The 27,381-nt window shown below is 55.9% G+C and overlaps 1 protein-coding gene across 3 annotated transcripts; it reads right to left on the bottom strand.

Annotated features, from left to right (window-relative positions):
• Window positions 1-790: 790 nt before the first annotated feature.
• On the bottom strand, window positions 791-26,007 carry FAM118B (family with sequence similarity 118 member B). Of its 3 annotated transcripts, none has more exons than XM_075329026.1 (8): window positions 25,915-26,007; window positions 17,068-17,119; window positions 15,334-15,413; window positions 12,304-12,577; window positions 11,047-11,274; window positions 10,525-10,653; window positions 3,351-3,636; window positions 791-1,495 (listed from the first exon to the last, which is right to left on the bottom strand). In XM_075329026.1, the coding sequence occupies exons 3-8, from the start codon at window positions 15,408-15,410 to the stop codon at window positions 837-839; spliced, it is 1,653 nt and encodes a 550-aa protein (XP_075185141.1). In that variant the 5' UTR covers window positions 15,411-15,413; window positions 17,068-17,119; window positions 25,915-26,007; the 3' UTR covers window positions 791-836. The 3 variants fall into 3 exon arrangements, with proteins under 3 accessions (XP_075185141.1, XP_075185142.1, XP_075185143.1); XM_075329027.1 differs by lacking the exon at window positions 25,915-26,007 and adding an exon at window positions 25,807-25,882; XM_075329028.1 differs by having other exon boundaries at window positions 792-1,495; window positions 12,304-12,556.
• Between the last annotated feature and the right edge of the window lie 1,374 nt (window positions 26,008-27,381).

Raw genomic sequence — 27,381 nt, 5'->3', positions numbered from 1 at the left:
AGTGCTGCTCTGGAGTATAATACAGGAGGTAACTCAGGATCAGTAATGTAATGTATGTGCACAGTAACTGCACCAGCAGAATAGTGAGCGCAGCTCTGGAGCATACTACAGGAGGTAACTCAGGATCAGTAATGTAATGTATGTACACAGTGACTGCACCAGCAGAATAGTGAGTGCTGCTCTGGAGTATAATACAGGAGGTAACTCAGGATCAGCAATGTAATGTATGTGCACAGTGACTGCACCAGCAGAATAGTGAGTGCAGCTCTGGAGCATAATACAGGAGGTAACTCAGGATCAGTAATGTAATGTATGTACACAGTGATTGCACCAGCAGAATAGTGAGTGCTGCTCTGGAGTATAATACAGGAGGTAACTCAGGATCAGTAATGTAATGTATGTGCACAGTGACTGCACCAGCAGAATAGTGAGCGCAGCTCTGGAGTATAATACAGGAGGTAACTCAGGATCAGTAATGTAATGTATGTGCACAGTGACTGCACCAGCAGAATAGTGAGTGCAGCTCTGGAGTATACTACAGAAGGTAACTCAGGATCAGTAATGTAATGTATGTGCACAGTGACTGCACCAGCAGAATAGTGAGTGCAGCTCTGGAATATAATACAGGAGGTAACTCAGGATCAGCAATGTAATGTATGTGCACAGTGACTGCACCAGCAGAATAGTGAGCGCAGCTCTGTTTCTCTCGGTCGCTCATTCTCGTTGATAAAATAATCCGAGATTAATTACTAAACCGTTTAATAACCAAATACTAAGAACTTTCATATTTTCCTATTAATGAAAAATCTAAGTGTTCGCTGCAGTTCATGTTGCTTTTATTTCCGGCCTCTCTTTGCCGGCTTTGGTCTTAGGTCTGAGCTGTAGTTTAAGGCAGTAGGGGGCGCTGTTCTCGCTCGCATTGAGTAGCGGTAGTGGGATGGAGGAGGGGATGGAAGTCTGGCGGTCGCTTCCTCGGCTGCTGCCCTCTCCTGGTCACACAAGGCTTGTGCGTCCCGGTGGTTGGCGCTCTGCTGGATGGCGAGCAGGTGTAAGCTCGCGGACAGTTTGCTGATGTTGGCGTTCATATGAGCGAGCAGATGGTTTCTCTCCATTTCCACCTTTAGGATTTTCCTGAACACGGCGCTGTTCCTGTCCGCGCCCGTTGCGAGCTGGCACAAGTCCAGGTGTAACGCGTTCACCTTGGTCATGATCCCCTTTCGTAATCTTTCCTGCGTGGCTGTGAAGCTTCTGAGCTGCTCCTCCAGAGTCCACCGCCCGTGGCTGAGTGGCGGCTGTGGAGTGGTTATCCGGTGACAGTTGGTGCGCGGCGGGTCCAAGGACTGAGGCACCTTGGGAGGGACGGACGGCAGGACTCCATGTTCCAGATCGCTCTGTGTACAACTGTCTGTTCTGGGGTCTTCAAGGAAAAATGGCAGAAACTGACCTCTGACCTCATAAGACTCCTCCGCTTCATAGCTTTGACCACATGATTGACCTAAAATGTTAACGTGAAGATTTTAAAAATCAAGTAATGTCATTGGTTTGGGGGAGGGGGGGGGGTCGGGTTTCACAAGTGTTATGCAGACTTTTTACCAATAAGGCCCCCGTTACAGGCCGCATGGGGGACGTCACCCAGCTCGCCCAGACCCTGACCTCCAAATCTGCCCGGCTATGTGCAGGGAATCCACATGTGGCAGACAGTATGGGGAAGATCAGCCACAAACGAGCACAACATCAGACAGAACTGATCGGCAGAAGTCACAAGGGTCTGTCTGGTGGTCCGACACTCCTCCGACGTGTCCTGAGGTGGGGGAAACCTGGGCTGTAATCTCATCCTCCATATTCAGCTCTGCAGCCTCCTCACCCAGAGCCTCACCTCCACAGACTGTCCTCCGGAACAAACCTCCTCTCATCACTTCCCTACGCAGATGGGGGGGGCCACTGCCTCGCCGGTCCGAGCACCCAGATATCCAGGAACCACTATATGTGCACAGCGGAGACCATGGCTCTACGGACCCCCTATGCCCAACCAGATTTCCTCAATATGGGAGCGCCCACTGGTGGACACAGGTGGAAAAGGCCTGTGCTAGAATAGTATGTGGCCCCTGTGTGTCAGGACCTGTGCTGCTCTGGAGGTAGATGTGGCCCCCCTTACTTCTTGGGCCCCTGGAAGCAGCTGCTCACACGAGGCGGCTGCGTCTGTCTCCTGCACACAGTGAGGGACCCCCTGAGTGGACACCACGGACCACCGCTGACCAGTCCGGTCCTCACTCCTCCAGGCCAGCCTTGCGTTTGCTCCTGCTCATCATCCTGACGGACGGTTCTGTCTGCCCGATCCGCATCCTGAAAATTGCTAAAACACATTTGGCTCTGCTGCGTCTGACGGCCTCGCTCAGCTATGTCACCGCTCTATAGTGTCCCGATAATACTGGATATAGGGGACGTTTATCTTCTCCCCTCGGATTGTGCTCCCAGGTGGACCTGACCAATGCTCAACGCATCTTCACTAATACACGACGGAGGTGCTGCGATCCGGGGACTCCATCCTCAGCTCCTCCAAAAAATGAGTCTCCTGCCATTGAAGAGACTTCACTCCATCATGGGACATTAAGTATGGACGGAAACAATGGCTCATATTCACTGACAGCAAGCGGAGCCCCGAAACTGTCCGAATATATCATTATACGATGACGCTTTATAGATGTAGGAGAGGACGACGGAAATGGTATTTACGAAGATAATGAGCGAGGAGACGTGTCGCCATCACACTGGACACAGTACTGCGGTGTAGAAATACTGGCACATAAAGAAGAGCGCCTGCTGGGGGCTTCTGAATGAGGACCCCCAGAGCCAGAACAGACCACTATACGAATATATGGAAGTCACTATGGACAACAAAGGAGAAGCAAATCAGGACAGATATCCCGTATATTCACAGAGCATCGACAAGTAGTGCAGATTCATTTTCTAGATAATTACAGTACGTCTAATTAACATACCTCCAGTATTATACTCCAGAGCTGCACTCACTATTCTGCTGGTGCAGTCACTGTGTACATACATTACATTACTGATCCTGAGTTACCTCCTGTATTATACTCCAGAGCTGCACTCACTATTCTGCTGGTGCAGTCACTGTGTACATACATTACATTACTGATCCTGAGTTACCTCCTGTATTATACTCCAGAGCTGCACTCACTATTCTGCTGGTTGTTATTGGATACCATTACACCCTCGTTTTGCAGTATAAGACAGCCATAGCAGTGATTTCCGGTCCCCATGATTTGGGCATGAATCACCTGTAGCCCGCACCGCGTGGTGATGATGAGCTGCAGCGCTGTCCGTACCTGTGCGGCCTTTTGTGGAGATCTCGTTCGCGAGCCTCTCGAAGTACTCGGGGAGGTCGGAGTACTCGGTGCCGTAAGAAATGACCTTTATGCCCTTGTCCAGCATGTTCTCCCGCAGCTTCTTGAACTCGTCCACGTCTTCCCTGCGGACCAGCATGAAGTGCTCCAGGTCCGACTTGTGCTTCACCGCCTCCAGGAACAAGGCCTGGAACGTGGTGTCATCCACGGTGCGGCCACAGCCCAAAAACAGGAAGGACTTGGTCTCGTAGAGTTTCTGGATTTCTCTCTGCAGCAAAGAAGAAAATAAAGAGAAAAAGTAACAGGGAAAAATAAAAGTAATAATAATTTTTATTTCTATAGCATCAACATATTCCGCAGCGCTTTACAATTCAGGGGGGACACGAACAGACAAAGACATTACAAGGTAACAAAATGCAACATAAACCAAGAGGAGCGAGGGTCCTGCTCACCATCTACAATGTATGAGGAGATACAGAGGACAGAGATGAGGAGGAGCGAAGGTCCTTCTCACCAGCTACAATGTATGAGGAGATACGGGGACAGATGAGGAGGAGCGAGGGTCCTGCTCACAAACTACAATGTATGAGGAGATACAGGGGACAGAGATGAGGGAGAGTGAGGGTCCTGCTCACCAGCTACAATGTATGAGGAGATACAGAGGACAAAGATGAGGGTGAGCGAAGGTCCTGCTCACCAGCTACAATGTATGAGGAGATACAAGGGACAGAGATGAGGAAGAGCGAGGGTCCTGCTCACCATCTACAATGTATGAGGAGATACAGGGGACAGAGATGAGGGGGAGCGAGGGTCCTGCTCACCATCTACAATGTATGAGGAGATACAGGGGACAGAGATGAGGGGGAGCGAGGGTCCTGCTCACAATCTACAATGTATGAACAGATACAGGGGACAGAGATGAGGGGGGGAGCGAGGGTCCTGCTCACCAGCTACAATGTATGAGGAGATACAGGGGACAGAGATGAGGGGAGCGAGGGTCCAGCTCACAAACTACAATGTATGAGCAGATACAGGGGACAGAGATGAGGGGGAGCGAGGGTCCTGCTCACCAGCTGCAATGTATGAGGAGATACAGGGGACAGAGATGAGGAAGAGCGAGGGTCCTGCTCACCAGCTACAATGTATGAGGAGATACAGGGGACAGAGATGAGGGGAGCGAGGGTCCTGCTCACAATCTACAATGTATGAGGAGATACAGGGGACAGAGATGAGGGGGAGCGAGGGTCCTGCTCACCATCTACAATGTATGAGGAGATACAGGGGACAGAGATGAAGGGGAGCGAGGGTCCTGCTCACAATCTACAATGTATGAGGAGATACAGGGGACAGAGATGAGGGAGAGTGAGGGTCCTGCTCACCAGCTACAATGTATGAGGAGATACAGAGGACAGAGATGAGGGGGAGCGAGGGTCCTGCTCACCATCTACAATGTATGAGGAGATACAGGGGACAGAGATGAGGGGGAGCGAGGGTCCTGCTCACCATCTACAATGTATGAGGAGATACAGGGGACAGAGATGAGGGGGAGCGAGGGTCCTGCTCACAATCTACAATGTATGAGGAGATACAGGGGACAGAGATGAGGGGGAGCGAGGGTCCTTCTCACCAGCTACAATGTATGAGGAGATACGGGGACAGATGAGGAGGAGCGAGGGTCCTGCTCACAAACTACAATGTATGAGGAGATACAGGGGACAGAGATGAGGGAGAGTGAGGGTCCTGCTCACCAGCTACAATGTATGAGGAGATACAGAGGACAAAGATGAGGGTGAGCGAAGGTCCTGCTCACCAGCTACAATGTATGAGGAGATACAAGGGACAGAGATGAGGAAGAGCGAGGGTCCTGCTCACAATCTACAATGTATGAACAGATACAGGGGACAGAGATGAGGGGGGGAGCGAGGGTCCTGCTCACCAGCTACAATGTATGAGGAGATAGGGGGGCAGAGATGAGGGGGAGCGAAGGTCCTGCTCACCATCTACAATGTATGAGGAGATACAGGGGACAGAGATGAGGAGGAGCGAGGGTCCTGCTCACAATCTACAATGTATGAGGAGATACAGGGGACAGAGATGAGGGGGAGCGAGGGTCCTGCTCACCAGCTACAATGTATGAGGAGATACAGGGGACAGAGATGAGGAGGAGCGAGGGTCCTGCTCACCATCTACAATGTATGAGGAGATACAGAGGACAGAGATGAGGGGGAGCGAGGGTCCTGCTCACAATCTACAATGTATGAGAAGATACAGGGGACAGAGATGAGGAGGAGCGAGGGTCCTGCTCACCATCTACAATGTATGAGGAGATACAGGGGACAGAGATGAGGGGGAGCGAGGGTCCTGCTCACAATCTACAATGTATGAGAAGATACAGGGGACAGAGATGAGGGGGAGCGAGGGTCCTGCTCACAATCTACAATGTATGAGGAGATACAGGGGACAGAGATGAGGGGGAGCGAGGGTCCTTCTCACCAGCTACAATGTATGAGGAGATACGGGGACAGATGAGGAGGAGCGAGGGTCCTGCTCACAAACTACAATGTATGAGGAGATACAGGGGACAGAGATGAGGGAGAGTGAGGGTCCTGCTCACCAGCTACAATGTATGAGGAGATACAGAGGACAAAGATGAGGGTGAGCGAAGGTCCTGCTCACCAGCTACAATGTATGAGGAGATACAAGGGACAGAGATGAGGAAGAGCGAGGGTCCTGCTCACCATCTACAATGTATGAGGAGATACAGGGGACAGAGATGAGGGGGAGCGAGGGTCCTGCTCACCATCTACAATGTATGAGGAGATACAGGGGACAGAGATGAGGGGGAGCGAGGGTCCTGCTCACAATCTACAATGTATGAACAGATACAGGGGACAGAGATGAGGGGGGGAGCGAGGGTCCTGCTCACCAGCTACAATGTATGAGGAGATAGGGGGGCAGAGATGAGGGGGGCGAGGGTCCTGGTCACCAGCTACAATGTATGAGGAGATACAGGGGACAGAGATGAGGGGAGCGAGGGTCCAGCTCACAAACTACAATGTATGAGCAGATACAGGGGACAGAGATGAGGGGGAGCGAGGGTCCTGCTCACCAGCTGCAATGTATGAGGAGATACAGGGGACAGAGATGAGGAAGAGCGAGGGTCCTGCTCACCAGCTACAATGTATGAGGAGATACAGGGGACAGAGATGAGGGGAGCGAGGGTCCTGCTCACAATCTACAATGTATGAGATACAGGGGACAGAGATGAGGGGGAGCGAGGATCCTGCTCACCATCTACAATGTATGAGGAGATACAGGGGACAGAGATGAGGGGGAGCGAGGGTCCTGCTCACAATCTACAATGTATGAGGAGATACAGGGGACGGAGATGAGGGGGAGCGAGGGTCCTGCTCACAATCTACAATGTATGAGGAGATACAGGGGACAGAGATGAGGGAGAGTGAGGGTCCTGCTCACCATCTACAATGTATGAGGAGATACAGAGGACAGAGATGAGGGGGAGCGAGGGTCCTGCTCACCATCTACAATGTATGAGGAGATACAGGGGACAGAGATGAGGGAGAGTGAGGGTCCTGCTCACCAGCTACAATGTATGAGGAGATACAGAGGACAGAGATGAGGGGGAGCGAGGGTCCTGCTCACCATCTACAATGTATGAGGAGATACAGGGGACAGAGATGAGGGGGAGCGAGGGTCCTGCTCACAATCTACAATGTATGAGGAGATACAGGGGACGGAGATGAGGAGGAGCGAGGGTCCTGCTCACCAGCTACAATGTATGAGGAGATACAGGGGACGGAGATGAGGAGGAGCGAGGGTCCTGCTCACAATCTACAATGTATGAGGAGATACAAGGGACGGAGATGAGGAGGAGCGAGGGTTCTGCTCACAATCTACAATGTATGAACAGATACAGGGGACAGAGATGAGGAGGAGCGAGGGTCCTGCCACCAGCTACAATGTATGAGGAGATAGGGGGGCAGAGATGAGGGGGAGCGAGGGTCCTGCTCACCAGCTACAATGTATGAGGAGATAGGGGGGCAGAGATGAGGGGGAGCGAGGGTCCTGCTCACCAGCTACAATGTATGAGGAGATAGGGGGGCAGAGATGAGGGGGAGCGAGGGTCCTGGTCACCTGCTACAATGTATGAGGAGATACAGGGGACAGAGATGAGGGGAGCGAGGGTCCTGCTCACCAGCTACAATGTATGAGGAGATAGGGGGCAGAGATGAGGGGGAGCGAGGGTCCTGCTCCCAATCTACAATATATGAGGAGATACAGGGGACAGAGATGAGGGGGAGCGAGGGTCCTGCTCACCATCTACAATATATGAGGAGATACAGGGGACAGAGATGAGGGGGAGCGAGGGTCCTGCTCACCATCTACAATGTATGAGGAGATACGGGGACGGAGATGAGGGGGAGCGAGGGTCCTGCTCACAATCTACAATGTATGAGGAGATACGGGGACAGAGATGAGGGGGAGCGAGGGTCCTGCTCACCATCTACAATGTATGAGGAGATACAGGGGACAGAGATGAGGGGGAGCGAGGGTCCTGCTCACCATCTACAATGTATGAGGAGATACAGGGGACAGAGATGAGGGGGAGCGAAGGTCCTGCTCACCATCTACAATGTATGAGGAGATACAGAAGACAGAGATGAGGGGGAGCGAAGGTCCTGCTCACCAGCTACAATGTATGAGGAGATACAGGGGACAGAGATGAGGAGGAGCGAGGGTCCTGCTCACAATATACAATGTATGAGGAGATACGGGGACAGAGATGAGGGGGAGCGAGGGTCCTGCTCACCATCTACAATGTATGAGGAGATACGGGGACAGAGATGAGGGGGAGCGAGGGTCCTGCTCACATCTACAATGTATGAGGAGATACGGGGACAGATGAGGGTCCTGCTCACCATCTACAATGTATGAGGAGATACAGGGGACAGAGATGAGGGGGAGCGAGGGTCCTGCTCACCATCTACAATGTATGAGGAGATACGGGGACGGAGATGAGGGGGAGCGAGGGTCCTGCTCACAATCTACAATGTATGAGGAGATACGGGGACAGAGATGAGGGGGAGCGAGGGTCCTGCTCACCATCTACAATGTATGAGGAGATACAGGGGACAGAGATGAGGGGGAGCGAGGGTCCTGCTCACCATCTACAATGTATGAGGAGATACAGGGGACAGAGATGAGGGGGAGCGAAGGTCCTGCTCACCATCTACAATGTATGAGGAGATACAGAAGACAGAGATGAGGGGGAGCGAAGGTCCTGCTCACCAGCTACAATGTATGAGGAGATACAGGGGACAGAGATGAGGAGGAGCGAGGGTCCTGCTCACAATATACAATGTATGAGGAGATACGGGGACAGAGATGAGGGGGAGCGAGGGTCCTGCTCACCATCTACAATGTATGAGGAGATACGGGGACAGAGATGAGGGGGAGCGAGGGTCCTGCTCACAATCTACAATGTATGAGGAGATACAGGGGACAGAGATGAGGGGGAGCGAGGGTCCTGCTCACCAGCTACAATGTATGAGGAGATACAGGGGACAGAGATGAGGAGGAGCGAGGGTCCTGCTCACCATCTACAATGTATGAGGAGATACAGAGGACAGAGATGAGGGGGAGCGAAGGTCCTGCTCACCATCTACAATGTATGAGGAGATACAGGGGACAGAGATGAGGAGGAGCGAGGGTCCTGCTCACCATCTACAATGTATGAGGAGATACAGGGGACAGAGATGAGGAGGAGCGAGGGTCCTGCTCACCATCTACAATGTATGAGGAGATACAGGGGACAGAGATGAGGAGGAGCGAGGGTCCTGCTCACAATCTACAATGTATGAGAAGATACAGGGGACAGAGATGAGGAGGAGCGAGGGTCCTGCTCACCATCTACAATGTATGAGGAGATACAGGGGACAGAGATGAGGAGGAGCGAGGGTCCTGCTCACCATCTACAATGTATGAGGAGATACAGGGGACAGAGATGAGGGGGAGCGAGGGTCCTGCTCACCATCTACAATGTATGAGGAGATACAGGGGACAGAGATGAGGGGGAGCGAAGGTCCTGCTCACCATCTACAATGTATGAGGAGATACAGGGGACAGAGATGAGGAGGAGCGAAGGTCCTGCTCACCATCTACAACGTATGAGGAGATACAGGGGACAGAGATGAGGGGGAGCGAAGGTCCTGCTCACCAGCTACAATGTATGAGGAGATACAGGGGACAGAGATGAGGGGGAGCGAGGGTCCTGCTCACCAGCTACAATGTATGAGGAGATACGGGGACAGAGATGAGGGGGAGCGAGGGTCCTGCTCACATCTACAATGTATGAGGAGATACAAGGGACAGAGATGAGGGGGAGCGAGGGTCCTGCTCACCATCTACAATGTATGAGGAGATATAGGGGACAGAGATGAGGGGGAGCGAGGGTCCTGCTCACCATCTACAATGTATGAGGAGATACAGGGGACAGAGATGAGGGGGAGCTAAGGTCCTGCTCACCATCTACAATGTATGAGGAGATACAGGGGACAGAGATGAGGAGGAGCGAGGGTCCTGCTCACAATCTACAATGTATGAGGAGATACAGGGGACAGAGATGAGGGGGAGCGAGGGTCCTGCTCACCAGCTACAATGTATGAGGAGATAGGGGGCAGAGATGAGGGGGAGCGACGGTCCTGCTCCCAATCTACAATATATGAGGAGATACAGGGGACAGAGATGAGGGGGAGCGAGGGTCCTGCTCACCATCTACAATATATGAGGAGATACAGGGGACAGAGATGAGGGGGAGCGAGGGTCCTGCTCACCATCTACAATGTATGAGGAGATACGGGGACGGAGATGAGGGGGAGCGAGGGTCCTGCTCACAATCTACAATGTATGAGGAGATACGGGGACAGAGATGAGGGGGAGCGAGGGTCCTGCTCACAATATACAATGTCTCTTACACAGAACACATAATACCACAAACAGGAAGGATCATGTGATGGGAAAGCAGCACAGAGTATGTCAGGAGAGATGTGTACTGCACTGGTGAGAGGTAGTTTCAGAGAACATGGAAGGTGCTGGCAGCACAGAGTGTTTCAGCAGAGGGTAGGTGTGAGCTCACCATGACCTCGGTGTTCCTGAGGACGTTTTGGTATCCAGCCGGGTGCAGGACGATGCCGCTGGGGTTGGTGTAGACGCCGTGTATGTGCAGGACGCTCAGCTGCTTCTTCTCCTGAGCCCATTCTAGCACCTGGTACAAAAGTAGACGAGATATTACAGATCGCTCCGGGAACAGCCGCGGCACCCCAGCGCCGGCCGCTCCGGGAACAGCCGCGGCACCCCAGCGCCAGCCGCTCCGGGAACAGCCGCGGCACCCCAGCGCCAGCCGCTCCGGGAACAGCCGCGACACCCCAGCGCCAGCCGCTCCGGGAACAACCGCGACACCCCAGCGCCAGCCGCTCCGGGAACAACCGCGGCACCCCAGCGCCAGCCGCTCCGGGAACAACCGCGGCACCCCAGCGCCAGCCGCTCCGGGAACAACCGCGGCACCCCAGCGCCAGCCGCTCCGGTAGAAGAGACGTATCCCCACACTGGCCGCCAGAATATAACCAGTATATAATCACACATGGCCGCTGTGATTCACCTTCTTCTCGTCGGTGAGGTCTAGGGATTCAAGTTGCTTTCCCTGATGAACGGCGTAGATCTCCAGGAGGTTGTCAAAGTTGGTTGTCAGGACCAGTGCGCCGTGCTCCATCAGCTGCAGCACGGACTGGAGGAGTTGCTTCCCAGAGTCCTCCATCTTTGACTCCAGGTCATCGAAGACTTCATAGAGACAGTCCTTGAAGAAAGTGGAGCGGACATTGCTGGTGCGCTGCGAGGAAGGAGAGAGCGAGAAACAGGTCACAAACAGAACGCAAGAGAGGAGACCACAAGATCACACCATCGCCCCCAGCACACCGCACCGACCGGTGACCCCCACATCACCCCCAGCACACCGCACCGACCGGTGACCCCCACATCATCCACCATCGCCCCCAGCACACCGCACCGACCGGTGACCCCCACATCATCACCCCCAGCACACCGCACCGACCGGTGACCCCCCACATCACACACCATCGCCCCCAGCCCAGCACACCGCACCGACCAGTGACCCCCACATCTTCACCCCCAGCACACCGCACCGAAAGGTGACCCTCACACATCACACACCATCGCCCCCAGCACACCGCACCGAAAGGTGACCCCCCACCACCATCGCCCTCAGCACACCGCACCGACTGGTGACCCCCCCCCCCCCCACATCGCACATGAGGGCCCCCAGCACTGACCGGGAACCCCCCCACATCACACATGATGGCCCCCAGCACTAACCGGGAACCCCCCCACATCACACACGATGGCCCCCAGCACTGACCGGTGACCCCCCCACATCACACTTGATAGCCCCCAGCACTGACCGGTGACCCCCACATCGCACATGATGGCCCCCAGCACTGACCGGTGACCCCCACATCGCACATGATGGCCCCCAGCACTGACCGGGAACCCCCCACATCGCACATGATGGCCCCCAGCACTGACCGGTGACCCCCCCCCCCACATCACACATGATGGCCCCCAGCACTGACCAGTGACCCCCCCCCACATCACACATGATGGCCCCCAGCACTGACCGGTGACCCCCCCACATCACACATGATGGCCCCCAGCACTGACCGGTGACCCCCCCCCCCACATCGCACATGATGGCCCCCAGCACTGACCAGTGACCCCCCCCCCCCACATCACACATGATGGCCCCCAGCACTGACCGGTGACCCCCCCACATCACACATGATGGCCCCCAGCACTGACCGGTGACCCCCCCACATCACACATGATGGCCCCCAGCACTGACCGGTGACAGTTTCTGGATGAGGTCGTGGGCCACATGGATCAGATTTTTGTCCTCATGGAGACATTTCTGGAATTTCTTGCTTTCTTCTTCTTCTAGGAGGTCGAAGTCGTTAGCCGCATCGAGCAGGGCCTGAATTAACCCCTTCCAGGACTTCAGTGCTGGGACTTGTGGTGCTACAGCCGCACTGATACCGGTTCCGATCACCAGGACCAGTTCCTGGGGCCTCTTGGTCTTTAGGCTCGGTAAAAGTTTCCTGGAAAATATAAACTCCGGTCTGATGAGACTAGTACCCGGCATTGTGCTCCCCTCCACCCCCGTCACATGATGATGGTATGACCCTGCGCCATATCCAGCAGGAAGTGACATCACATGTAGTTTATGACATAAGATGATGACATCATCAGATCAACAAGTGAAGGAGGAACAAACAGCAGTAACCACTGAAATGGGGCGTTCAGGACTGGAAAACCAGCGCCCCCCCCCTCCACTGCCGCGTGTGGTACTGCAGCCTGCTCTGCTCACTGCTACGGAGCGCAGCTGCGATACCAGACACAACCCACAGACACGGAGGGGCGCTGCTCCCGCAGACTCGGAGGGGCGCTGCTCCCGCAGATTTGGCAGGGGTTAGTTTGGGGATCAGTCGTCCGCTTCCTCAAATTAGGCTGGGGTTCTTCTAGAGGGTTATGGATTTATATGGGCGGGGGTCTGCCTCTTCGGTTTGGGAAGGAGCTGACATTAGTGGGGTCTGGCAGGGACTGCCGGCCGGGGGGGCACGAATCCTCGCTCAGGCGGTCGCTGGTGTCATTTTAACTTGTGCAAAGCAGCAAAGATGAAGACAATGATCCGGAGCCGGAGGTTTTGTCATCTCATTAGGTCACCGCATTAAGGCCCCGTCACACACAGCAACATCGCTGCTAACCAATAACTTTTGTGACGTTGCTAGCGATGTTGCTGTGTGTGACATCCAGCAACAACCTGGCCCCTGCTGTGAGGTCGTTGGTTGTTGCTGAATGTCCTGGGCCATTTTTTAGTTGTTGCTGTCCCGCTGTGAAGCACAGATCGCTGTGTGTGACAGCAACAACTAATGTGCAGGCAGCAGGAGCCGGCTTCTGCGGACGCTGGTAACCACGGTAAACATCGGGTAACCAAGAAGCCCTGTCCTTGGTTACCCGATATTTACCTTCGTTACCAGCGTCCGCCGCTCTCACTGTCAGTGCCGGCTCCTGCTCTGTGCACATGTAGATGCAGGACACATCGGGTTAATTAACCCGATGTGTGCTGTACTAGGAGAGCAGGGAGCCAGCGCTCAGTGTGCGCTGCTCCCTGCTCTCTGCACGTGTAGCTCCGTGCGCTGGTAACCAAGGTAAATATCGGGTTGGTTACCGGATATTTACCTTAGTAACCAAGCGCAGCATCTTCCACGCGGCGCTCTTCACTGGTTGCTGTGGTGAGCTCACCAGCAACTCGTGTAGCCACGCTCCAGCGATCCCTGCCAGGTCAGGTTGCTGGTGGGATCGCTGGAGCGTCGCAGTGTGACATCTCACCAGCAACCTCCTAGCAACTTACCAGCGATCCCTATCGTTGTTGCGATCGCTGGTAAGTTGTTTAGTGTGACTGGACCTTTACTCACCGAGACACATGCAAGATAGGGATGTGGGGCTGGAGGGGTTAATATGTCCTGCCTGTAGGATATTATTGGGGGGTCCCCTAATGGTCATCATCAGAGACTTATTGGGTTCTCCCCAAAAGTCTGTGCATGTAATGCTGAGAATTGGGGTGATAAGGCTGCACCACATAGTGCTGACATTACATACCATCCCCACACACTGCCCTAATAATACTGCCCTATAGTGCTGACATTACATACCATCCCCACACACTGCCCTAATAATACTGCCCTATAGTGCTGACATTACATACCATCCCCACACAGTGCCCCAATAATACTGCCCTATAGTGCTGACATGCTTTACCACCCCCACACACTGCCCTAATAATACTGCCCTATAGTGCTGACATTACATACCATCCCCACACAGTGCCCCAATAATACTGCCCTATAGTGCTGACATGCTTTACCATCCCCACACACTGCCCTAATAATACTGCCCTATAGTGCTGACATGCTTTGCCATCCCCACACACTGCCCTAATAATACTGCCCTATAGTGCTGACATTACATACCATCCCCACACAGTGCCCCAATAATACTGCCCTATAATGCTGACATTACATACCATCCCCACACAGTGCCCCAATAATACTGCCCTATAATGCTGACATGCTTTACCATCCCCACACACTGCCCTAATAATACTGCCCTATAGTGCTGACATTACATACCATCCCCACACAGTGCCCCAATAATACTGCCCTATAATGCTGACATGCTTTACCATCCCCACACACTGCCCTAATAATACTGCCCTATAGTGCTGACATGCTTTGCCATCCCCACACACTGCCCTAATAATACTGCCCTATAGTGCTGACATTACATACCATCCCCACACAGTGCCTCAATAATACTGCCCTATAGTGCTGACATGCTTTACCATCCCCACACACTGCCCTAATAATACTGCCCTATAGTGCTGACATGCTTTACCATCCCTACACACTGCCCTAATAATACTGCCCTATAGTGCTGACATGATTAATCATTATCATACATTACACCAATAATACTGCCATAGCCTTGCAAGATAATATATCCTACTGTATATTACAGACATATAGTGTTTACATGATATTACATCACCATACAGTACCTTACTACTGCTATATAGTGCTGACATGTTGTACCGTCACCACAATGTATGGTAATACATATCGGGGGGGGGGTGTGTGAAGGGGGGGGACATTTCTCATTTGGGAGAAGAATCGTTTGGACTTTCCATGACTTTGATAATATCCTCATTCTGTCTCCATCAGCAGAGGGGAATACAGTAACACCGCAGGTGGGGGAGATCACAGTGTAGCCGCACTATTTGGCCCCCTGCAGGTTGATATGATGAGCGGCCTCTTACCTGGGCTTCTTGGATGGGGGGATTCCGTCCTGTATCAGCGTCAGCCTCTCCGACTTCAGGTGCAGAGCAGAAGCCATCAACTGTGCGAGAGAAGACGGAGCGTTACCGCCAAGAGTCTGCGGAAAACACCAAGATTACCGCGGCGGGGGTCATCATATACACCGCCACACGCACCGCACTGCAATCCGCACCATACACACCGCCACCCCCCCCATATATCCGCACCATACACACCGCCACCCCCCCCAATATCCGCACCATACACACCCCCCAAATATCCGCACCATACACACTGCCACCCCCAGCCCCAAATATCCGCACCATACACACCGCCACCCCCAGCCCCAAATATCCGCACCATGCACCCCCCATATATCCGCACCATATACACCGCCACCCCCCCATATATCCGCACCATACACCCCCCCAAATATCCGCACCATACACCCCCCCCCAAATATCCGCACCATACACCCCCCCCCAAATATCCGCACCATACACCCCCCCAAATATCCGCACCATACACACCGCCACCCCCCCATATATCCGCACCATATACACCGCCACCCCCAGCCCAAAATATCCGCACCATACACACCCCCCAAATATCCGCACAATCTCCTCCCAGTCCACTGCTTCCTCCTGTCTGGAACCTAGTTCCCCCTTATCCTTCCACTAATTCCCCCTATGTCCTCAACGATGGTCCTTGGCTCTGGAGACTCACGGTGGCCGGGACATGAGAGGACTCGGGGTGGAAAATCTGGGCCCTAGAAAAGTGGAGTAAAGCAGGAGGACACACTCCCGCCTAATGGAAACCTGCAGCCTGCGCCCCCCGGCGGGATCTCACCTCCAGCCTGCGCCCCCCGGCGGGATCTCACCTCCAGCCTGCGCCCCCCGGCGGGATCCCACGTCCAGCCTGCGCCCCCTGGCGGGATCTCACCTGCAGCCTGCGCCCCCCGGCGGGATCTCACCTGCAGCCTGCGCCCCCCGGCGGGATCCCACCTGCAGCCTGCGCCCCCTGGCGGGATCTCACCTGCAGCCTGCGCCCCCCGGCGGGATCTCACCTGCAGCCTGCGCCCCCCCGGCGGGATCTCACCTGCAGCCTGCGCCCCCCCGGCGGGATCTCACCTCCAGCCTGCGCCCCCCGGCGGGATCTCACCTCCAGCCTGCCCCCCCGGCGGGATCTCACCTCCAGCCTGCGCCCCCCGGCGGGATCCCACCTCCAGCCTGCGCCCCCCGGCGGGATCCCACCTCCAGCCTGCGCCCCCCGGCGGGATCTCACCTCCAGCCTGCGCCCCCCGGCGGGATCCCACCTCCAGCCTGCGCCCCCCGGCGGGATCTCACCTCCAGCCTGCCCCCCGGCGGGATCCCACCTCCAGCCTGCGCTCCCCAGCGGGATCTCACCTCCAGCCTGCCCCCCGGCGGGATCCCACCTCCAGCCTGCTCTCCCCGGCGGGATCTCACCTCCAGCCTGCCCCCCGGCGGGATCCCACCTCCAGCCTGCTCTCCCCGGCGGGATCTCACCTGTGACCTCCACAAAGTGAAAATATAAAAAGATGGAAAAAAAAAATAAGTCTTTGTGCTAAGAAAGTGATTGTTTCCCAGACCGCGGTGACTGGAGAAGGGCAGGCGTCACCATGGCAGCGCCGGCGGGAGTCGGGAAGTGGCCGCCCCGTACACAAACTTTCCGGACGCTCTGCACATTAGTGACATTCTTCCCGCAGCGGTGTTTACCTCTCTCTGCCGGTCACGTCCTGACGGAGCAAACGCTCAGATCATCGAGACCCTGCAAGGACAAGAACAGCAGCCGCTCAGAGAACTACAACTCCCAGCATGCCCCGACAGCCGCAGCCCAGGACCCGAGTCCTAGATCACAGCCAGATGTGCCACGCACGGAAAAACGTGGCTGCAGGAAAGTAAATCTGCTCACACGACTCCTGCAATCCTCCAATACTCTCGATCTCAGCTTGCTGTCAGTGAACGTGAAATTCATGTGTTTACGTTCAAGCGGACGATGGGGACGCGGCGGAGGACAATGGGGACGCGGCGGAGGACGATGGGGACGCGGCGGAGGACGATGGGGACGCGGCGGAGGACGATGGGGACGCGGCGGAGGACGATGGGGACGCGGCGGAGGACGATGGGGACGCGGCGGAGGACGATGGGGACGCGGCGGAGGACGATGGGGACACGGCGGAGGACGATGGGGACGCGGTGGAGGACGATGGGGGTGCGGTAGCAGATGAAGGGGGTGTGGCGGCAGGTGATGAGTGCAGCTCTGGATTACCCCAAACACAAAGCCCACACCCCGTGTATTGTTAGCAGAGTCAGGGATTACAGAGTAGAGAAAACATCACAAATATCACGACCGTCACACGGGAACGTCCGGACTCAGCGGCAGATGAGACGTCCTGGAACTGATATGTCCTGTCTTTTTAAAAACAGCAAATTCACAACAATAATCAACTGCGGGGGTCAAGATCTGGACTGCGGCACAAGAGCTGACAATCTAATGTACTCACGAGTGACCCCAGTAATAGAAGGGACCCGTCCTCCATCACAGACCCTGCGGCACAAGAGCTGACAATCTAATGTACTCACGAGTGACCCCAGTAATAGAAGGGACCCGTCCTCCATCACAGACCCTGCGGCACAAGAGCTGACAATCTAATGTACTCACGAGTGACCCCAGTAATAGAAGGGACCCGTCCTCCATCACAGACCCTGCGGCACAAGAGCTGACAATCTAATGTACTCACGAGTGACCCCAGTAATAGAAGGGACCCGTCCTCCATCACAGACCCTGCGGCACAAGAGCTGACAATCTAATGTACTCACGAGTGACCCCAGTAATAGAAGGGACCCGTCCTCCATCACAGACCCTGCGGCACAAGAGCTGACAATCTAATGTACTCACGAGTGACCCCAGTAATAGAAGGGACCCGTCCTCCATCACAGACCCTGCGGCACAAGAGCTGACAATCTAATGTACTCACGAGTGACCCCAGTAATAGAAGGGACCCGTCCTCCATCACAGACCCTGCGGCACAAGAGCTGACAATCTAATGTACTCACGAGTGACCCCAGTAATAGAAGGGACCCGTCCTCCATCACAGACCCTGCGGCACAAGAGCTGACAATCTAATGTACTCACGAGTGACCCCAGTAATAGAAGGGACCCGTCCTCCATCACAGACCCTGCGGCACAAGAGCTGACAATCTAATGTACTCACGAGTGACCCCAGTAATAGAAGGGACCCGTCCTCCATCACAGACCCTGCGGCACAAGAGCTGACAATCTAATGTACTCACGAGTGACCCCAGTAATAGAAGGGACCCGTCCTCCATCACAGACCCTGCGGCACAAGAGCTGACAATCTAATGTACTCACGAGTGACCCCAGTAATAGAAGGGACCCGTCCTCCATCACAGACCCTGCGGCACAAGAGCTGACAATCTAATGTACTCACGAGTGACCCCAGTAATAGAAGGGACCCGTCCTCCATCACAGACCCTGCGGCACAAGAGCTGACAATCTAATGTACTCACGAGTGACCCCAGTAATAGAAGGGACCCGTCCTCCATCACAGACCCTGCGGCACAAGAGCTGACAATCTAATGTACTCACGAGTGACCCCAGTAATAGAAGGGACCCGTCCTCCATCACAGACCCTGCGGCACAAGAGCTGACAATCTAATGCACATGACGTACCCCTGCAGGACTCGGATGTGGCGTCCCCGCAGCTGTGCGCTCAGGTTGTGTTGTGCCCAATAGTCACCGCTCAGGTTTATCTAGGAGGTGATGTAAGAGGAGCCGAGCGTCCGTGGATGGGGGGAGGGGACACCTCATCGGGGGCAGCACCCGCAGCCTGTTCTCTACTACTTAAAGCTGCGACCTCCCCCCCCCCCCCCCGTGAGTGAGGAGCCCAGCACCATGGCCGCCCCCAGAGTAAGACGCGCGGCCCCCGTCACACCGAGGGCTCGTTCAGACGCTGCGGTCACGTCTCTTTCCTGTTAAGACAATTGTGGAGAATCCCGGGGTCCGGACCCCCTGAATACACCCCGATCCGGTCGTGCCGCAGCGGCTGCCCGCCACATTTCAGGCTCAGTTTCAGGGTCTGACGTAGCACAAAGCGTGACCCGCCCTCGGGAATTGTCCGACGTGGCAAACGTGGCTGCCTCACGGCTGCGGCGTAGCTGCCAGGAACATTAAGGAGACGAGAGTCCATTTATTGTGTATGGATAATGGCGGCGGCGGACGCTGCCCAAAGTCGGGTTGAATGGCGCCAAACTGCCACCAGCAACGTCACAAGAAAGCGAAACCTGGCGGATTGTTGTTCCCAGGTCACATGGACGTGGTCTCCACAGACGTTGCTGTACGCGGCATAGGACGGACGCGGTTACCGCCGGAGACTGTGTGTGACGCTGATCTGCAGCGATGAGCGGCGCTGGCCGCCGGGGATCGTTCACCAGGAGCTGCGCTCATTTATTACACTGAAATCTGGAAAATCCAGGATGTGATGTAACGTGTGAACGCAGCGACCGCGAGCGGCGCGGAAAACGGCAGAGAAATCTCCATGCTGTGATTGGGTGGCTCGAGGCGTTACCATGGCGCCTCTATAAGGCTGCGGTTCCATCACCAGGCAGCGGCGAGAACCGGTTTTATGGAGCAGCTGCTTCGTGTTTCCGACAGAGGTGATAGCTGAGCACACAGAGGCCGGACAATGCCCCATACACGCGGCACACAGGCGTCACCCAGCTTTCCCAGAGTCCTGCACGGCCGAGGGGTCTTCCCCGTTAGATTGTGAGCTGGTGTCAGTCCCGGGGGCGGAGGACGCTCGAGTCTGAGGAGAAGAAGCAAAGGTCATTCAATTTATCCTTGAAGAAAAGTCCAGCTTCTGCCGCTTCACAGCGCCATAAAGCAACTGGCCGGACCCCCAGACCCCGCTTATCTGTTTACCAACTATTGTTCTTATTGACAGGCAAAGTGCAAGTTTACACAAAGTATTCACACCCGTCAGCAGCAGGAAAACTAGGATGCAAAGGAGATGGGACAGGGCGGACACCCCAAACACAGAGGGTCCGCAGCGGGGGTCCCTAAACACCCCAAACACAGAAGGTCCGCAGCGGGGTCCCTATACACCCCAAACACAGAGGGTCTGCAGCAAAGGTCGCTGTACATCCCAAACCCAGAAATTCCGCAGCGTGGGTCCCTGTACACCCCAAACACCGAGGGTCCGCAGCGGGGGTCCCTAAACACCCCAAACACAGAGGGTCCCTAAACACCCCAAACACAGAGGGTCCGCAGCGAGGGTCCCTATACACCTAAAACTCAGAGGGTCTGCAGCAAAGGTCGCTGTACATCCCAAACCCAGAAATTCCGCAGCGGGGGTCCCTGCACACCCCAAACCCAGAGGGTCTGCAGCGGGGCTCCCTATACACCCCAAACACAGAGGGTCCGCAGCGAGGGTCCCTATACACCCCAAACACAGAAGGTCCGCAGCGGGGGTCTCTATACACCTCAAACACAGAGGGTCCGCAGCGAGGGTCCCTGCACACCCCAAACACAGAGGGTCTGCAGCGGGGGTCCCTGCACACCCCAAACACAGAGGGTCCGCAGCGGGGGTCCCTGTACACCCCAAACACAGAGGGTCCGCAGCGAGGGTCCTTATACACCCCAAACACAGAGGGTCTGTAGCAAAGGTCGCTGTACATCCCAAACCCAGAAATTCCGCAGCGGGGGTCCCTGCACACCCCAAACCCAGAGGGTCTGCAGCAGGGCTCCCTATACACCACAAACACAGAGGGTCCGCAGCGAGGGTCCCTATACACCCCGAACACAGAAGGTCCGCAGCGGGGGTCTCTATACACCTCAAACACAGAGGGTCCGCAGCGAGGGTCCCTGCACACCCCAAACACAGAGGGTCTGCAGCGGGGGTCCCTGCACACCCCAAACACAGAGGGTCTGCAGCGGGGGTCCCTGCACACCTCAAACACTGAGGGTCTGCAGCGGGGGTCCCTGCACACCCCAAGCACAGAGGGTTTGCAGCGGGGGTCCCTGCACACCCCAAACACAGAGGGTCCGCAGCGAGGGTCCTTATACACCCCAAACACAGAGGGTCCGCAGCGTGGGTCCCTGTACACCCCAAACACCGAGGGTCCGCAGCGGGGGTCCCTAAACACCCCAAACACAGAGGGTCCGCAGCGAGGGTCCCTATACACCCCAAACTCAGAGGGTCTGCAGCAAAGGTCGCTGTACATCCCAAACCCAGAAATTCCGCAGCGGGGGTCCCTGCACACCCCAAACCCAGAGGGTCTGCAGCGGGGCTCCCTATACACCACAAACACAGAGGGTCCGCAGCGAGGGTTCCTATACACCCCAAACACAGAAGGTCCGCAGCGGGGGTCTCTATACACCTCAAACACAGAGGGTCCGCAGCGAGGGTCCCTGCACACCCCAAACACAGAGGGTCTGCAGCGGGGGTCCCTGCACACCCCAAGCACAGAGGGTCCGCAGCGGGGGTCCCTGTACACCCCAAACACAGAGGGTCCGCAGCGAGGGTCCTTATACACCCCAAACACAGAGGGTCCGCAGCGGGGGTCCCTATACACCCCAAACATAGAGGGTCTGCAGCGGGGGGTCCCTGTACACCCCAAACATAGAGGGTCTGCAGCGAGGGTCCCTGTACACCCCAAACACAGAGGGTCCGCAGCGGGAGTCCCTGTACACCCCAAACACAGAGGGGCCGCAGCGGGGGTCCCTGTACACCCCAAACACAGAGGGTCCGCAGCGAGGGTCCTTATACACTCCAAACACAGAGGGTCCGCAGCGGGGGTCCCTATACACCCCAAACACAGAGGGTCTGCAGCGGGGGTCCCTGTACACCCCAAACATAGAGGGTCTGCAGCGAGGGTCCCTGTACACCCCAAACACAGAGGGTCCGCAGCGGGAGTCCCTGTACACCCCAAACACAGAGGGTCCGCAGCGAGGGTCCTTGTACAACTCAAACACAGAGGGTCCGCAGTGGAAGTCCCTATACTCTGCTCCCAACAATAAAATAACGGGGCACAAGAAGGGCCGATGGGAGCGGTCCGGCCGAACCGTGCAGTGACCGGAGTGTGCGGCACGTGTATCAATAACTCCCGATCTTGGGGACGTCGGGGGGGGGGGGGTGTCACCTCTCATCTGGAGGATGTCAAGGGTCTCCTTTCATCTGGGGGACGTTGGGGGGTGTCACCTCTCATCTTGGGGACATCAAGGGGGGGGTCACCTCTCATCTTGGGGACATCGGGGGGGGTCACCTCTCATCTGGAGGATGTCAAGGGTCTCCTTTCATCTGGGGGACGTTGGGGGGGGCGTCACCTCTCATCTTGGGGACATCGGGGGGCGTCACCTCTCATCTGGGGGGCGTCAGGGGGGGGTCACCTCATCTGGGGGACGTCAGAGGGGGTCACCTCATCTGGGGGACGTCAGGGGGGGGTCACCTCATCTGGGGGACGTCAGGGGGGGTCACCTCATCTGGGGGACGTCAGGGGGGGTCACCTCATCTGGGGGACGTCAGGGGGGGGGGGGGTCACCTCATCTGGGGGACGTCAGGGGGGGGGGGTCACCTCATCTGGGGGACGTCAGGGGGGGTCACCTCATCTGGGGGACGTCAGGGGGGGGGTCACCTCATCTGGGGGACGTCAGGGGGGGGTCACCTCATCTGGGGGACGTCAGGGGGGGGGTCACCTCATCTGGGGGACGTCAGGGGGGGGGTCACCTCATCTGGGGGACGTCAGGGGGGGGGTCACCTCATCTGGGGGACGTCAGGGGGGGTCACCTCATCTGGGGGACGTCAGGGGGGGGGGGTCACCTCATCTGGGGGAAGTCAGGGGGGGTCACCTCATCTGGGGGAAGTCAGGGGGGGTCACCTCATCTGGGGGACGTCAGGGGGGGGTCACCTCATCTGGGGGACGTCAGGGGGGGGTCACCTCTCATCTGGGGGACGTCAGGGGGACGTCACCTCTCATCTGGGGGACGTCAGGGGGGGTCACCTCTCATCTGGGGGACGTCAGGGGGGTCACCTCTCATCTGGGGGACGTCAGGGGGGTCACCTCTCATCTGGGGGACGTCGGGGGGGGGTCACCTCTCATCTGAGGGACGTCGGGGGGGGGGGGGTCACCTCTCATCTGAGGGACGTCGGGGGGGGGTCACCTCTCATCTGAGGGACGTCGGGGGGGGTCACCTCTCATCTGAGGGACGTCGGGGGGGGTCACCTCTCATCTGAGGGACGTCGGGGGGGGGGGTCACCTCTCATCTGGGGGACATCTGGGGGGGGGGGGGTCACCTCTCATCTGGGGGAGCCTGGGATCCAGCGCTCCTGAGAGGGAGGGGGGACGAAAACCTTACAATGGTTTCCATTAACTTGTCGCTGGTGTCGGGGGCTGCGCATGCGCTCGCTTGTTCTATATACAAGACTGATCTCCTGTGACAGTGGCCTGTGGGGGCCGGGGGTCACTCCATGTGAGCCCCACACTGGCGGTTGCCACAACAAACCATCAGCGGTCTGTAGCCGAGTCGCCGGGGGCCGTGATCTGCACCACAATGACTGCGCCACTCACACGCACCTCGTATCTGCCAGAGACCGGCAGTGGCATCTAAACGGTTAATCAGCAGCAAGTGGCATCACAGGAGCCTCCTGCGCCCGCGCCACGCACCCGAGACGCCACTTCCGTGGACACCAGGAAGGGGATTAAGTCACTTTTTGACGCTGTGAGACAGACGGCGAATCTGCGGCAGAAGTCGCCACAGTTTGGAGCAGGATCGTCCTCGTCAGGAGCGCGTCCTCTGGGCATCACCTTCTCCATGTGCACTCACTGGTGACCTCGGGTCCCATACTGGCCTGTAACTGGTCAGATCCACAAGATACTGGTACGTCCATCTCTGCACCGCAGCCACAACGTACGTCCTCCGCAGCCCCAGAACATTAGTCAGTGACTAATGAGTGATGCACCAGTCACAGGAGCCGCCAGTAATACGGCCCGAGGCGCGGTCACCGGGTGCGGTGAGGAGACGTTACTGTGTATTAGGAAACGTTCTGCACCTCGCATCATCTCCCCTATCCCCTCACACTATGCAGAGCCGCAGCGCCTCACAGAGCAGAGCGCGACAGCAGGAGTGATCGGGGGACCTCAACCCCGAGGGCCAGGAATCTGGTGGATCTCGTCAGAAACAGCAGAATCCACCCGACTGAGAGCAGGGTGTAGTGTCCGTGCGCCATGGGGTGAGGTGTCGTGTGTTGCGCTGCGTTTCACATTGTATCGCATTGTGTGTTGGTGTGGGTGTCACTTTGGCTGTTGTGCTGTGTGTTCTGCGCCGTCATTGTCCGTGTGTTGCTGCGTTTCGTGCCGTCATTGGCCGTGTGTTGCTGCGTTTCGCGCAGTCATTGGCCGTGTGTTGCTGCATTTCGCGCCGTGTGTTGCTGCGTTTCGCGCCGTCATTGGCTGTGTGTTGCTGCGTTTCGCGCCGTCATTGGCCGTGTGTTGCTGCGTTTTCACACTGTCGTCCGTGTGTTGCTGCGTTTTGCGCCGTCATTGGCCGTGTGTTGCTGCGTTTTCACGCTGTCGTCCGTGTGTTGCTGCGTTTCGCGCTGTCATTGCCCGTGTGTTGCTGCGTTTCGCGCTGTCGTCCGTGTGTTGCTGCGTTTTGCGCCGTCATTGGCTGTGTGTTGCTGCGTTTCGCGCCGTCATTGGCCGTGTGTTGCTGCGTTACGCGCCGTGTGTTGCTGCGTTTCGCGCCGTCATTGGCCGTGTGTTGCTGCGTTTCATGCTGTGTCGGCCGTGTGTTGCTGCATTTCACGCTGTTGTCTGTGTGTTGCTGCGTTTCGCACTGTCATTGCCCATGTGTTGCTGTGTTTCACATTGTCATTGTCCGTGTGTTGCTGCGTTTTCACGCTGTCGTCCGTGTGTTGCTGCGTTTCGCGCTGTCATTGCCCGTGTGTTGCTGCGTTTCGTGCTGTCGTCCGTGTGTTGCTGCGTTTTGCGCCGTCATTGGCTGTGTGTTGCTGCGTTTCGCGCCGTCATTGGCCGTGTGATGCTGCGTTTCGCGCCGTGTGTTGCTGCGTTTCACGCCGTCATTGGCCGTGTGTTGCTGCGTTTCATGCTGTGTCGGCCGTGTGTTGCTGCATTTCACGCTGTCGTCTGTGTGTTGCTGCGTTTCGCACTGTCATTGCCCATGTGTTGCTGCGTTTTCACGCTGTCGTCCGTGTGTTGCTGCGTTTCGCGCTGTCATTGTCCGTGTGTTGCTGCGTTTTCACGCTGTCGTCCGTGTGTTGCTGCGTTTCGCGCTGTCATTGCCCGTGTGTTGCTGCGTTTCACGCTGTCGTCCGTGTGTTGCTGCGTTTCGCACTCTCATACGTATGTTGCTGCGTTTTGTGTCACTGTCTGTCCATTGCTCCGGGTATTGTCACATTGTGCAGTTGCCATGGTTACCCGTCACCTTGTGTCTGTCCTGCAGCTGCCTGTGTGGGTGCAGAGGTGTCGCAGGCTGCGCTCTCTCTGCGTCTTGTGTCGCTTCAGACTGTACAACGTGTCAGTTACCTGCGAGACTGCCGCATTCATCCAGCGCTGAGAGCCGACATCACAGTACGGGAGCCGCCGGGGACAAACCTCCTGCAACGGCGAAAACCTCTACTGACTGATACCGGAAACTGCAGAGGCTTATAGCAAATATGTGGCTGTGCTGCCCTCTGGTGGATATTCTCTGCTACTGCAACCGTCTATAAATAATATAATAAATAATAATAATGCTGCCCTCTGGTGGATGTTCTCTGCTACAACATCTGCCTATGGGGAATTTGGAGCTGTGCTGTCCTCTGGTGGATATTATTTGCTACTGCAACTGATTATAGGGAATATCGAGGTGTGCTGCCCTCTGGTGGATATTCTCTGCTACTGCAACTGATTATAGGGAATATGGAGCTCTGCTCCCCTCTGGTGGATATTCTCTGCTACTGCAACCGTCTATTGGGAATATGGGGCTCTGCTGCCCTCTGGTGGAAATTCTCTGCTACTGCAACTGATTATAGGGAATATGGAGCTCTGCTCCCCTCTGGTGGATATTCTCTGCTACTGCAACTGATTATAGGGAATATGGAGCTCTGCTCCCCTCTGGTGGATATTCTCTGCTACTGCAACTGATTATAGGGAATATGGAGCTCTGCTGCCCTCTGGTGGATATTCTCTGCTACTACAACTGATTATAGGGAATATGGAGCTCTGCTGCCCTCTGGTGGATGTTCCCTTGCATTATCAAAGCGGCACCCGTCATGGTGGGTGTGGCCCAACGGGCAGCCCGTACCTGAGCACGCCTACCAAATATGCCACTTTGATCAAGCATGGGGTATTTGCACCCCCCTACACCTCCCTGTCTGGGGGTCTCACTCCCAGACCCCCGCTTCTATTTATAAACAACTCCATGCCTACATGGACTTAAGAATTAATGTTAACTAATCTCGGGCGGTTACGCCCACTATCTAATCTCCCGCCCACTAACTGCGGCTGGCCACGCCCACTGTTGTTCCCGATAATAGTATTCTTAACTGCCTATGGCGAAAATTGAGCTGCTGCCCTCTGGTGGATATTCTCTGTTACTGCAACTGATTATAGGGAATATGGAGCTGTGCTGCCCTCTGGTGGATATTCTCTGCTACTGCAACTGATTATAGGGAATATGGAGCTCTGCTGCCCTCTGGTGGATATTCTCTGTTACTGCAACTGATTATAGGGAATATGAAGCTCTGCTGCCCTCTGGTGGATATTCTCTGCTACTGCAACTGATTATAGGGAATATGGAGCTCTGCTGCCCTCTGGTGGATATTCTCTGTTACTGCAACTGATTATAGGGAATATGGAGCTGTGCTGCCCTCTGGTGGATATTCTCTGCTACTGCAACTGATTATAGGGAATATGGAGCTCTGCTGCCCTCTGGTGGATATTCTCTGTTACTGCAACTGATTATAGGGAATATGAAGCTCTGCTGCCCTCTGGTGGATATTCTCTGCTACT

This window comes from Anomaloglossus baeobatrachus, chromosome 11 (assembly GCF_048569485.1).
Source record: "Anomaloglossus baeobatrachus isolate aAnoBae1 chromosome 11, aAnoBae1.hap1, whole genome shotgun sequence".
Classification (NCBI taxonomy): Eukaryota; Metazoa; Chordata; class Amphibia; order Anura; family Aromobatidae; genus Anomaloglossus; species Anomaloglossus baeobatrachus.
This window is presented reverse-complemented; position numbering and strand designations above follow the sequence as displayed.